Source organism: Thermobia domestica, chromosome 11 (assembly GCF_964235325.1).
Source record: "Thermobia domestica chromosome 11, izTheDome1.hap1.1, whole genome shotgun sequence".
Classification (NCBI taxonomy): domain Eukaryota; kingdom Metazoa; phylum Arthropoda; class Insecta; order Zygentoma; family Lepismatidae; genus Thermobia; species Thermobia domestica.
The window spans coordinates 190,756,538-190,770,798 of NC_137464.1; the positions used below are offsets into that span (position 1 = coordinate 190,756,538).

General features: G+C 36.1%; 1 protein-coding gene across 3 annotated transcripts in view; it reads right to left on the reverse strand.

Moving 5' to 3' along the window:
• Hel89B (histone acetyltransferase 1) overlaps nt 1-14,261 on the reverse strand; it is a 170,501-nt gene that overhangs the window by 79,538 nt on the left and 76,702 nt on the right. For all 3 annotated transcript variants that reach the window (XM_081731440.1, XM_081731439.1, XM_081731438.1), the window contains exons 15-17: nt 13,308-13,439; nt 9,712-9,837; nt 2,230-2,343 (exon numbers count right to left, since the gene is read on the reverse strand). In XM_081731440.1, coding sequence (XP_081587566.1) covers nt 2,230-2,343; nt 9,712-9,837; nt 13,308-13,439 — 372 coding nt within the window. The remainder of the gene's footprint in view (nt 1-2,229; nt 2,344-9,711; nt 9,838-13,307; nt 13,440-14,261) is intronic.

The window sequence follows — 14,261 nt, forward strand, 5'->3', positions numbered from 1 at the left end:
TGCTGAAAATAAACCCGGGTTAGGACAGCATATTGGCAGTGTGTGAGATTCTCAGTGCTGAAACAAGAACCCCCCATGAAGATATTTCCCCCAACTACATCCCCCTGTTGAAATACGCTCCTGTTACCTCATGTGATGTGGAGAGATCATTCTCTGCATACAAGAATATTTTATCCGATCGCCGACAAAATTTTACTTCTGATTATTTGGAAATGTACCTTGTAACCCATTGTGCAACAACACACAGTTGAACTGCAGCCACATTTTTTGTAAGTACTTTATTTTAAATTAAAAATCTTCATTAGTGAAAGTATTCTTTAATCATAGTTCAGCTGGTATTGTTTGAAAGATACAGGATTGCTTTTCCGTGCATGAAATAAATATATATAAAACAATACATTTCGTCTTAAGTTGCTTTTAGTATTTAAATTTGTATATTGCGTATAATTAATTTCAAGATTGGGCCGTGGTGACGGATGCGCATTTAGTGTAAAAGGTTTTAGATTTGAAACGGGACCACACCACACCACATGAGATTTCTGACGTACAAATGCCATATGCATTGCTTTTCTCGGGGCTTTCCTGTTTCTCTCTAACCGATCCACAACTTCCTTCATTCGCGTCTTATTTTTATTATCCTGCAATCAGTCACGTCAGTGACGTATGGCTGTCTCAGCTGTTCAAGCATTTCACTTCATTGGGGGACTTGAATTAAGCAGGATAAAGTGTAGTAGATTTTCCTTTTTATTTTCATAATTCGTTTAAATACTGCATACTCACACGCGTGTTAATATTACGTTTTCATTAATATGTAACATATGTAATATTACATATTCTTATATGATATTACATATTTCTTACATTTTTAAGAGATTTTTGTTTCATATTTAGGGGGTTGATATTACATAAAAATCCGGACTCTACTGATTACGTTGCCTTCTGGCCAGGGGTCAAATCATGTGGGAACCATCGACCCAACTTGTAGGGCTTCGAAAGTTGATGGAAGTGCTGCCGAATTGTTTCTCCACTCCTATTGAATTGTAGTCCCAATTCCTCACATGTCCGGCGATTGTTTGCCTCAATTGCTGCCTGAGGATCTTCATTTTGTACATGTGTTGGTCTTCCGACACGTGGTGCGTCTTCGATTGTTTCGTCACCGTCCTTAAACTTGCTAAACTACCGCTGCAGTCCGTATAGTCACAACACCCTCACCAAAGACGTGGCATATCTTCCGTCCCGTTGTAGCGGCGTTTGACCTCAGCATACACGCCCTTATGACGTTCTGTGCAGGTCCCAGTTCACTCTGTTCTTACGCAAGTTCACGGTATAAATGAACTGCCACAACCAGGTAGTATGTTGGATATTCCCACACCAACAACTGACCTTCGCTTTATCTCCATTTGCATTTAACTCATGGTGTGAGGGCGAATTGAACACAGACCTCCACAAAAAGCGACAGAACTTTCTTGGTTACCTTTATATATATGCATAAATATATAAAAAATGGATCACCTTTAGACTTTCAAAAATTTTCCGCCCTTTGTTTTCAAGATAAAAGATTGAAAATTTGCAATCGCATTGAGTACATAACAACGTAGTTTAAGAGATTTTCAGATCCCTACATGAACCCAGGCCCGGGCCAGAGGAACGCAAAAATTGATTTTTTTTTTTCGAAAAAATGGTATGAACCATGATCCTACAATAGTAGGGAACAGTAGCTGTTTGAGTGAAAGTCTAAAATTTACCTCAAAAAGTGGAAATCCCAAAAGCGGTTAATGTACGATAGTCATGCTGTTCTCATTGTCAGAATTATTATGTATTCTTTTCAAATCTTCGACATTTTTTCTACGGTTCAGAACATAGTAATTCTAAACTTACTTCATATCGTTAAGAAATCTCTTGAATCTAAGAGCTTTTTTTTCTTTTTTTTTAAAAAAAATTAATTTTTGCTAAGTATTTCTTCCAATTTTGAGAAGATCCGAAATAATTAGAATAAATTAAAAGAGGGAATTTATATTTAAGGAACCTCTAATGTTTCTATTTTCTAGCGACAATACATCTATTAACCATTCTACACACACACACACACACACACAATATATATATATATATATATATATATATATATATACCACTACATACAAAACTTTTGTAATAATGTACATTATATCAAAATAACTTTTAGCCTTATCAATATTTGGCGACTATTTCTACTCTTTATTCGCTCACCTCGTCCTCAAGAAGTAATTCATCAAGAGGAAACTCAGATGTAACAGTAGGCGGCCTTCCAGGACCACGGTTTCCAGTTGAATTAGATCGTCGAAACGCTGCTCTCTCTGCAGACTGTTAACCAAAATATACAATATTGTATTACTAGGTCACAAATGCAGTATAATCGAGTCCTAGCAAATTATTTACAAAGTTTTCCTTCAGTATATATTGAAAAAAAAAAAAAAAAAGTGATCGAAATAGTTAAAAGCAACTTAGAAAACAATGTAATAAAATCACATTCACATATCATTAAAGAATAACAGATTTAACCCATAACTTCCCAGCGTGTCCATATGGACACGCAAATAGGGATAACTTTTTATGCCTGGGAGATTTTGTGTGTGGAATTTTGTAACACGGCTCTCAGTGAACACACTACAACAATAACAACAAAAATTTCGTTATTTTCACATTTACTACTATCATATGGAACAAACGTAACTGAAAATATTATAAAATCAGGAAAAAAATTAATTCGGGCAGTTATGGGTTAATGTTTTGTCATATGTTTTAACATCAAAGAGCTAACAAATAATACAAATAGATTATTTAGTTGGTGGAGGGAGTCTAAAGCAGCAGCAGTACTCGACAAGAAATAACAGTGTGTGTTTTCACGCCAAGGTACAACAAGCTTAAAAAGTGAAAATCCGGAAAACCTAACACACCAACCTACTGCTTAGAAAACTTGACGAAACAGTAATTATGGCCAGTCTACTTTGTAATTATTGACAAAAAACAGAATCCACTTTTGAAATGAATGCAGAGAATATGTTGCATATTTTAAAAAGCGAGAACAATTTTCCAGAAAATCCCACTATAATTATCAAGTGTGTCAGTCAAATATACTGATACAAGCCAGACGATGCAATTTACTCGATGCCAGTGGCTTCCGGGCTTAAGCTCTCCCCTAACCCCGAAATTTTATTTACTATTTTAAAGTAAATTAAATATCTTGCAGAATTTTCACATTTCCAGAAATAAAATTAACAAAGACCCCCCGAAACAAATTCGTAAATACACCACTGCTTGATGCGTTCAGCAAACCTAATCTCTACGGTTTTATATCAATTACTACTAAAAAGGTACGGGCCACGGCACTACACTGTCTCGCTTCTTCCGAAAAAAATAATCTAGTTACGTTAAACTGTAGGATTATAACTGAAAAATTGATTACATATGAAGAAAATTATTATAGAAGTATCTGGAAAACAATCTGATGAAAATAAACTGCTTTGTTTTCTTTTTAATGAACTGGATTATGCCACACTGAATAATTAGTAATGAAATATTTGTATATGAAAGTATACAAAATCATTCTACACATATTAATAATACCAACAAAATTCATTCTACAATTAAACCATCTTTTCTGAATTCCTCTTGAAACAAAAAATGTTTTCATGAAAACTAAATTTATTTCAGCAAAACATGAAGAATAGAAAAAAATCCGGAAGTTTGTTACAAAACAGATTATGTCGTGTCATAGGGTTGTTAGTAAAATATATACAAACTCATTTGAGCAGTTAGAAAAAAAAAATGTTATTTTTAATTTTTGTCTTCTGGTGAATTACCCCTATTTTGGGTACAAAAAAGAAAGAAAGAAAGAAAGAAAAAAAAAAAAAACGTAATGGGACTCTCATATCTTAAATTTAAAACTGTGTTATTTGCTGAGCGATTAGAACTCTTGGTAATTTTAGGCACCAAAAAACGAACAAATGGACGGACATACAAAAACTATTTTTTCGGCAAATAGGATCTGAAACTCTAAAATCCGCTGAAACGTCAAGTTCGGTTTTCACAGATTCTAATACGAGAAGTGTTCAATTGTTGTTGTCCTTAATATAGGAGGAGCTGAACAAAAAATACTGTGCTTACATGTCGTACTCTAAAGCTTTCGAAGTACGTGTATGTGTGCCAAAGTACAGGGCATTCATTGTTGTGTATTCTCTGTTTTGAAGCTGGCAAGTGCACCCGGATTGTGAAAATGAAAGACACTTAAGTGAATGTCGATCACACACTTGTAGATGAAAGGCCTAACACTGACAGAGATTCACAAAGTGTGTTGAATGATACTGTCCCCTCCTATCGAGTGATAAAACCTTGTCACGTGAATTCAGTTGTGGCAGGCCAAGCTGTGAACGTGCAAATGGTGCTGGTCATCCGACAACAGTATGTACACAAAAAATAATGTTGTATATGATCCAGTGATGACAGACAGAGGAATAACAATGCACAAAATCAGTGAGACCATGGATATATCCACTGGTTCAATACAAAGACTTTTGCATGAAAACTTAGGATTGAAAAAAATGTCAGACAGATGGATCAAAGGCGCGAATGAGGGCGTGCAACAGGGATTAATTTGCTCTGTTCAAACGGAATCCTGAAAACTTTTTCTTGCCAGATACATAACCTTTGATGAGACATGGGCATATTATTTTGAACTAAAGATAAACAGAACAGCCCTCACTGGTGGCACCAAGAATCCTCTCATGCCCGCAAATTCAAAGTCCAACCATTCGTTGGTAAAGTTATGGTTACTTTATTTTGGGATGCTAAGAAGATTCTCCTCATTGATTATATTGAACACGGACACATTATCACACACAGTAATTCCCAAATTCAGGGCAGAAATAAAGGGAGGAAAAGGAGAGGCGTATTACAAAGACAAGTCCTCTTACATGCCTCTATCTAGAAAAGTCACCATACAATGGCAACAATTGAGGTTGCACGATTTCAGCTACTTGTACATGATTTTTACTCCCCAGATTTCGCCCCCAGCAATTTCCATATGTTCCCCAAGTTAAAATAAAATATTCACGGGAAGAAATTTGAAAATGATTCGGCTATTCCATATGCTGTTGAACAATGGCTTGCTGACCACCGTCATATACGCGTAAGTATCGGAAGTCTTATCGAACGGTTCTGTCCGTCCGCCTATCAATAGGCATCAAAGCAAAAATGTTGAGAGATATCGAGAAGTGGTTTTCTGCAATTGATCCAGCATCCAAAGAATAGGTTCTATTTCCTCCATTAACAATCTATTCAAAGTTCATACTAGCAATTTCTGGTTTCAACGTTTATCGTCATAGAACAAAAATGGTATAGTGGGAAGTGTTTTTCTTTTTTCTTCTTCATTTTTACAACAGATTCTACGTCTCAAGACATCTCATGACTATCCACAATATTACAGCAACCGGAAGTAGTTCGAATTTACTACTTACAGTTTCAATACTGGTTTCCTAGTGCAAAATCGGTAAATGCTATCAAGACGTGACTTTTTGCAATCGATTTAGCCTCCCAAGGATAGGTTCAATTTGCTCCATTAACTCTTTATTCAAACCAGAAGTGGTTAAAATTCGTCACTTCCGGTTTCAATATTTATCGCCGTAGAACGAAAACGGTAACAGATAGTGTGAAGCAGTTTTGTCCAAACAATTCAGCGTCTCAGGACAATATATCATAATATCTACATTACAAAAACCGTAAGTGGTACAAATTTATTATTACTTCCAGTTTCAACATTTATCGTCACAGAATGAAAATGTTAACAGGTAGCGAGAAGCGTTCTTTGCAAACGATTCTGCGTCTCAAGACATCTCATGACTAACCACAACACCACCACTTAACCGAAAGTGGAGTGAATTTACTATTACTTCCGGTTTCAATCCTGATTTCTGATTTCCGTACAGCAAAAACGTTAAATTCTATCAAGATGTGGCTTTTCCCCATAGACTGAGATCGCAAGAATAGGTTCCATTTAAGATTATTCGAACCAGAGGTGGTTAAAATTAACCATTTCCCGTTACAACATTTATCGCCACAGAAGAAACACGATAATAGATGGCGAGAAGCGTTTTTTTCCCTGAAGCGTCTCAAGACAACTATCATGATTACACATAACACAGTACAAAAATCGGAAGTGGTTCGAATTTACTATTACTTCGTGTTTCAATATTGATTTCCGTAGAGCAAGAACTACAAATGCTATCAAGATGCGATTTTCTGCGATCGATTGAGCGTCCCAAGAATAGGTTTAGTTGCTCGTTAACCTTATATTCAAACCGGAAGTGGTTAAAATTAGCCACTTTCGGTTTCAACTTTTATAGCTAGAACGAAAACTAACAGACAGCGAGAAGAGCTTTTACTTTAACGATTCTGCGTCTCAAGACATTACATGGCTACTAACAACACTACCAAAACAAGATGTGGTTAAAATTTACTATTACTTCCGGTTTCAATACTGATTTGTATGAAGCGAAAAGGATTAGAGAGATCGAGATGCGGTTTTTTGGCAATAGTTTCAGCTTGAGAAGTCCGTTTAACCTTGTTCAAACCGGAAGTGGTTCTAATTAACCATTTCGGTTTCAAAATGTAACACCATAGAACAGAAATAGTAATAGATACAGACAAATCGTTTTTGCAATCAAAAGAACGTCGTATATACACGAGTATATATAATTACCGCAACCCTCAATACTATATCGAAACCGGAAATGACTGAATTTACTAGTACTACTGGTTTGAAAATGAAATGAAATCTTGAAGTTTTAAGTCCCACGATTATGCTGGTTAGGCTAAAGGAGACGGTGATAATAATAAATGAATGAAATGAAGAAAGTGGAAGGAAACGGGAGAACCCCGAGGAAACCCACGAGCACAGTTTGTCCACCACAAAGTCCATACGGCGTGAGCTGAGATCGAACCGAGGACCCCAAGCACCGGAGCTGAACGCTGAGATCTTCATAGAGCAAAAACTGTGAGAGATATTAAGAAGGTATTTGCAATCGATTCAGCATCCCACGAGTAGATTCTCCTACCTTAACCCTCTATCCAAAGAACAAAAGCAGTAAGGGACTGCAAGTAATGTTTTTTTGATATAGATTTAGCATCCAAGGGACAGGTTCTATCTTTGATCTTACTACTCTTACAAATGCACTACTTCAAGTTTGAGTATTGAATTTGCATAGTTTGGAAGTCAGTTTCAAACTGTGAAACAATACTCATTTCTTGTTTTAAATATTGGATTTAACAGCTCTAGAACATAGCATTTTGTAATGAATGTCTTTGGGAAAAATAAATTTCCTTCTATATCAGGAACAATAATTCTTGAACACTCTCGTCATATATACAGGGTGTTAATGAACTATACCGAAAAACTGTAAGAAGTGATTCCTCACATCAAAGTAAGAGAAAAAGTTCATATGGGTCTTTGGAGAAAAGTGCATAGCTTCGGAGCTAGGGCTGTCCAAAATTATGAGAAAGCTAAATTTCAATACGCGCTATTTCGAATTTAAGAAATCGTGGAGTGGGGTCCGTATCAGTGCAAGGAAAGTCACACATATGCAATCCAAAAATGCACATTTCATTAATGAGCAATTAGTGTACAGAGAATTACCAACAGGGTATAATTCCCAGACATGCTCTCAACAGGATTTTAAGATATGCTCTGATTTTAAGATGGGTAGAAAGTAGGTAAAATATAAGCCTTGAAAAAAGTGGACACGGAACTTGTTTGCAACCAACGCAACACCAGATTGAAAATCAATCAAGACAGACTGCTACGAACTGAACATAGGACTCAAGAACTTAATGTTGTAAACGCTCTTTCTTAATTGTAAAATTCACTACAGGGAAAGGAAAGTGGCACTTTAGTAAGTTACAAAAAGCAAAAGAGCTAAAGTTTGTTTTCTTTTTTTTTTCTTTTAAAAGAAGCTGGCTTTTGCATCCCCACACCTCGAGGATCACAGTTTAAGAAACAATAGTTCTAAACCAAAAACCTATAATGGTAAAGTTATTCCTTATTAAGACCCATATATGATTCTGCAGCATGTAAGCTCTATATAGAAAAGAAATAGTCCTGACTGACTGATTCATTCCATGTCAAATTGCTTAAGCTAGAAACTTGAAATATAGACAGTACACAGAAATTGTCCCAAAATGCATTAAGGAAGGATTTTTTGGAAATTCGACGTCGAAAGAAGGACATAGAGGTAGCAAATGCTAATTACAATAAGATATCTGTATTATTATATTTAGATTTTTAATTTAAAACAATCATGCGTTTCAGCATTTTTTGATGTTTGACCTAGAGCTGACGAAAAAGTGGTGGTGGTGTTCACTAAGATGGCAATGTGTTCACATTTTGTGCGAGACTTCGGGTTTAAACTAATTCTATATGAAAAGTGCAGAGAGATGTATAATACACAAAATATTGCCCCCTAGTACCACGCGGGGACATTTGCTAATTCTTAAATATTTTTTTCAGTTATTTAGTCAATGTAGTTAAAGTTTATGGAATAATCATCTTTTAAATTCGCCGTAAAAGAAGTGCAGGGAAAATGATAGATTTCTTATTATTATTAAAAAAAAAAAAAATCTTACAAGGTACATTCGCGAAGTGTTCACTCGGGATTCATGTAAAACTGATTTAAATGCAAAGTTCTCCATGGCTCAATGTGTATTGTACTAATTTTAGCGGCCCATATGAGTAATTTGCATATTTATGAGCCTTCATATACCCGGAATTCAATTATACACTACTATAACACTCGGTCACAAAATTGCTTTGTTTCTTTAGATGTAACTGAACATGAATATGGGCATATGCAAAACAAATTAGATCAAGTACTGCTTCTCTGACACGTGTTATCTACACCGGCCGCCATCTTGGATCTGCCATATTGGATTGAACTTTCAGTTTTTCAAATGGGAATAGGTGCATGTGATACGTCAAATTCATATAAAATTTTCTCGGAAATTCGTTGGTGTAGTGAGTTTTGTGACCAAGTGTTATAGTAGTGTATGAATTCCGGATATATGAAGACCCATAAATATGCAAATTACCCGTATGGGCCGCTAAAACTAGTACAATACATTTTGGGCCGCGGAGATCTTTGCATTTAAATCAATTTTAGATGAATCCCGAAGGGACACTTCGCGAATGTACCTTGTTAGAATCAAAAATTCTTCCAGTCTTTTTCTGGTTGGTACTTTAACATTTAAGAACGAAAGAAAAAAAAAAGTTAAAGATGGAAAATTATATTATGTTCGTCAATATAGCAAAGATGTGTATTTGCTTACGAAAGTCAAGCATCAGATTTTATTATTACATCTTTTGGCACGGGGTCAGCATGTTTACCTTTCATATCTACCGGCAGACTTTCTCCAGCTAAAAGATTTTTAAGACTGGAAACTATTTTACTTGAAACAGCGTGTAGGCTTAAAGCTTTGTAACAAACTTCTACGCAAAGTGAACCTTTTATTGCAAAATATTTTAGTGAACAGTTGTTTTTAACCTCATTCGTACCTTTCCTTGAATTGTACTTTTAAAATCCCACAGACCAAGTACATAGAGAGCTGCTGCTCTTTGGATTCTTGAGTTATCAGTAAGTTTTTACCAAATCCACGTAACATAAAATGATTTAATAACCTAAGTACCTTTTGTTGATTAATAAGCGTCAAAATTCCTTCAAAATTGTTGTCAAATATTGTTGGTGTTCCAGTTCGACTTCCGTCCGTGCTCTCCACACCACTGTCACTACTCGGACCTTCCACATTATGTTTCTGCAAGAACAATATTAATATGAAAATTATTACCAATATGCATCATTACACCAAGTTAAGGCAGAATTGTATCTAAGCACAGAAACTGATTGTCTATAATATAAATAAATGTGAAAGTTGCACATTAAATGTAAAGTCTACGAAATTCATCACTAATTGATTAAAGAAAAATAAAGGAAAAAAACCTTATAAATAAAATTTATAAAGCTACATTTGACTATAGAAGGTCACTTCATGTATATAGTAACTAGGAATGTCAGATCTTATGTTCTTCCCATAAGTTCTAAGTTTTTCAAGCACGTTCTACATTCTACAACTTTATTTTCGCCGTGAAATGATTTCTTCAGTTTTTTCTTTTTAATAAATAAAAAAGAAATGACTAGAAGAACTGGTTTAACATACACTGTTAACAACGCAATCCAACGATGTAACTGTATTCAGAGAGAAAACGCAACGAAGTTATGTTTTCATTTTCCAATTAACCGGCACCCAAATCTTATGTTTAATAGTAATTTGGTTTTAGCATCTTACTCATCATCTGTCAACGCCATTATGATTATATCGCAGTTTCGATCGATCTGATATATTGATGTCACGAACAGAAACTACTGTGAACTAATAAAAGCATAATTGCAATTGCTTGTGAATTTCGATATATCCTTCAAGGATTTTTCCCACGTATAAATACGATGTGGGATTGTTAAGTCTTCATTAAAATACAACTAAAAGGCAACAAAGATTTGAGCTGTATATTTGGTTGATTGGGTTTGAGTTTAGAGTCCCTTTTAGCACAGAGGCTATATGAGACGATAACCTACAGCTTAACGTGAGATTCGAACCATAACCTCCCAACAGGAATTGCAACGTACTTTTCTTGTATTGTATTATTATTTTTAATGGAACTGCCCCAGTTTTCTATTAAAATTATTCTACGTTACTATGTGAAATCATGTGTGTGTTTGTAATGTGTATCTTCCTTCCCCGCATTTAAAAATTGTAAAATTTTCAGCTTTCTCCCCTGAAGAATCTGACAATTCTAATCGTAACGAAGTTTGTCATCAGTACCTCTTTAGCAAATACTATGATGATACGTGCAAGCCCCTTCTGTAATTATCGCCCTAAGTTTCCACTATTCCATTCCTCTTGGCAAATTTTCCAAAAACCGTTGACAGCTCAAAGCCCGTTTCAACAACTGAAATCCACAAAACTCGATAGATGTTTTTACCTTCGACTGCAGGGGTGGAAACAGATTGCACAGGAGTGCATCCAAAGGGCGTAACATAAATTCCCCTGACATGTTCATTCGACTCATTCACCATTGACATTCCTGTTATGACTGGATTTCTTGACCTGGTGAATGACTAACTCTATGGCCTATGGAACCCGGAGGTTCAATGCCGCGTTCACAAAAGCTCTCCACTGACTTTTATTCTTAGCTAATTACATCCAGTTTCTACTTTGTATTCCTATCTCTCCGAGATCCATCTTAATATTGTCCTCCAATCTGCGCCTAGGTCTTCCTAACGGTCGTTTTCCAATGGGTCTTCCAGTCAAGACTTTGAAAGCGTTTCTGCTTTCTTCCATTCTAGCTACATGACCTGCCCACCTAAGCCTCCTAGATTTGACGACCCTAACAATGTTAGGTAAACCGTATAAATTATGTAGTTCCTCGTTATGAAGTTTCCGCCATTCCCTGTTCTCGTTCCTCTTGGGTCCGAATATTCTTCTCAGGATTCTGTTCTCAAATACTTTCAGTCTATGTTCTTCCCTCAGAGTAAGAGATCATGTTTCGCAACCATACAGAACAACAGGCATGATTATCGTTTTACATATTTTAAGCTTCAAATTCCTCGACAAAATTCGCGACAACAAGAGATTTTGAACCGAATAGTGATACGAATTCCCTGCTTTTAGTCGACATTTAATTTCTTCGTGAATATGATTTTCGTCTGTTAATATTGATCCTAAATATTTGAAAGTATCCACTTTATCAAAGGTATTATTTAATATTTTAACGCCTCCACAATTTGCCGTACTACGGTCCCGACGCACTTCCATGTATTAAGTTTCCTCTGCATTTACTTCTAAACCCATGTCCCTGCAAGCGTTTAATAAGGTCTCTGCATTTCTTTCTACTGTTCTCCTATCATCCCCTATTAAATTTACATCATCAGCATATGCGATAACCTGGTGAATGACACAGGGATAAATATCGTAACAGTAAAGTGGCTCCAAAATGTTTTGCTGACAATAGATAGCATCGCCAATAGGCTTTTTGTTAACTCTGTTCAGAGGAAGTTTTCCATTACAGCAGTAATCACCAACCATTAAGAGGTGGAAAACTTTCAGTACGTTCATGTATCTGGTCAGAACGACCTATGGAATCATTAACGACAATAAATGCACCTTTATATATATAATTTTTAAATTCCCGATAGATGAACCCACGCTTCACTCAGAGTTACTGCGAACTACCAGCGCCCCTCCAAGATGTTGGTACAGCTTACGCCTTTCCATATGTGAAGTACGCAGTATATGAAGTCAGATATTATCCTTCTGTCCAAGTTTTGAATTTTGGATAATTATGCGATTACCCTCACGAGGAAACGCTTTGCTATTTTTCATTGAATAGGAATGTTCTTTAAAAACTTTTAGCACATGATTAGACAGACTGGGCCTTTGACATGGACGATGTCAATTAGTAAAAAACTCAGCAACAGCAAGTGGGTCCCAGTTTTGTTGCAATACAACACTTTGTCGATCCTTTCTTTAAGACGTGGACTTTCCCCCCCTATATTATTGTATTAGAAAGGGGAAAGTGTATCCCTCTCAAAAAGCTAGGATTCCCGGAGTCATACGACCACTCTCATACATTACAGCCGTACTCCCTACAAGTCAATACACTTGCACTTTCGAACTATCTACAAGACTGTTCTGCTCTTTGTACACATGTGCTTTACCTAGTGATCGAATTTGTTACTATAAACGTGAAAACCTTTATCTTTACGACACCACCCTTTCCAAGTTAAAAAAAAAAAAAAAAAAACATACGGACCTCTCAGGTACCTTACAGCATTTGCCGACAACTATTGCACAACAGAAATAAACTTATACTGGGATGGTATAGTTACTGCAGCGTCCCTTTGTGCACCAAGGATATATGAACAGGAGGCTGAAACAACAGCTTAATTAATGAGGGATCCGAACCACATTAGATGACGGGAATAGAATTCGAATCTCCTGCAGTCAGGATGGTCTAAATAGGATTGGTGTCCAATCAAATTCTTAGTTAGTGAATTTATAAGAATTAACAGTGACAGAAGTTTTACTATTTAAATACATGTTTTTAAATATTTTAACTGGGGAAAAACAAAAATAATTTAATATAATCTACTCAGTGATTTAGTTTCAAAACCCATCAACTTTCCACACCTCAAGAGGATCTGCTACATAAAGAAGGAACCAATTACCTTTATTCGAGGGGTGAACTCTGGATCTGACTGTAGAAAGGTACAGAGGTTGGTAACAATTTTGGAATTTGGGCAAGGGACTCGATCGATACACAAATCCAAAAGTCGAGTCAAATGTTCAGCAGCCAGATTCTGAAATAATAGAAAGAAGTATGAATACAATAATATACAACACACAAATTTGATTTGAGGAATTCTTTACATTGCTAAAAATTGAATTTCTTAAAACAAAAGAACGAAAATTATATAGTTGTCTGTCATGAGAAATGCAGCTAATACTGAGTAGGGTCATCTAGCCTGACCAAGTGCAATAACTCAACAATGGCGAAGTCCATCAGAGGGTAGGAGGCTATAAAGATTTTAAGTCAATGAGTTCGAATAGGAATTTTTAATTCCAGTATCTGTAGGTGCGGTATTTCGGGTGAGAATAGATCTTCCTACCCCGAACCTTACAAGCTCAACTGGGTTTGTGTCAGGGGAACAACTGACCATACCGTTCATTTGGCTTGTACAGTGTATTTCTCAAACTGATTCTGGACAACTTAGGTTCAATGGGTTAGCTACTGGGCTGCTAACAGGAGCATTATCCTGTTGTTGCATCCGTTTGCTTGTGAGTAGACGAAATGCTGCAAATGGTAAGTAGTAACGGCCTAGCGGTTCCAACCCATGCCATGACACTTTTTTGCAAAGAATGACTCTCTTCTCTCAAAACAACCCTCGAACAGGTGCTTCGACTCTTAGTTAACGGTTTCTCTTCCGCATGTTATAGTAATTGCATGTTTTTCACACTATTCAACTGGTTCGCGCGAATGAGAACAGTAAGATCGCATGTCATAGATTTGTATCCAATTTCGCCCATATTATGACACGACTGAGTAACGCATACATAACCGTTCGTTAAAGTAAAGAGAACTACTGACAAGGGTTTATACACACACACCACTAGATGTCATT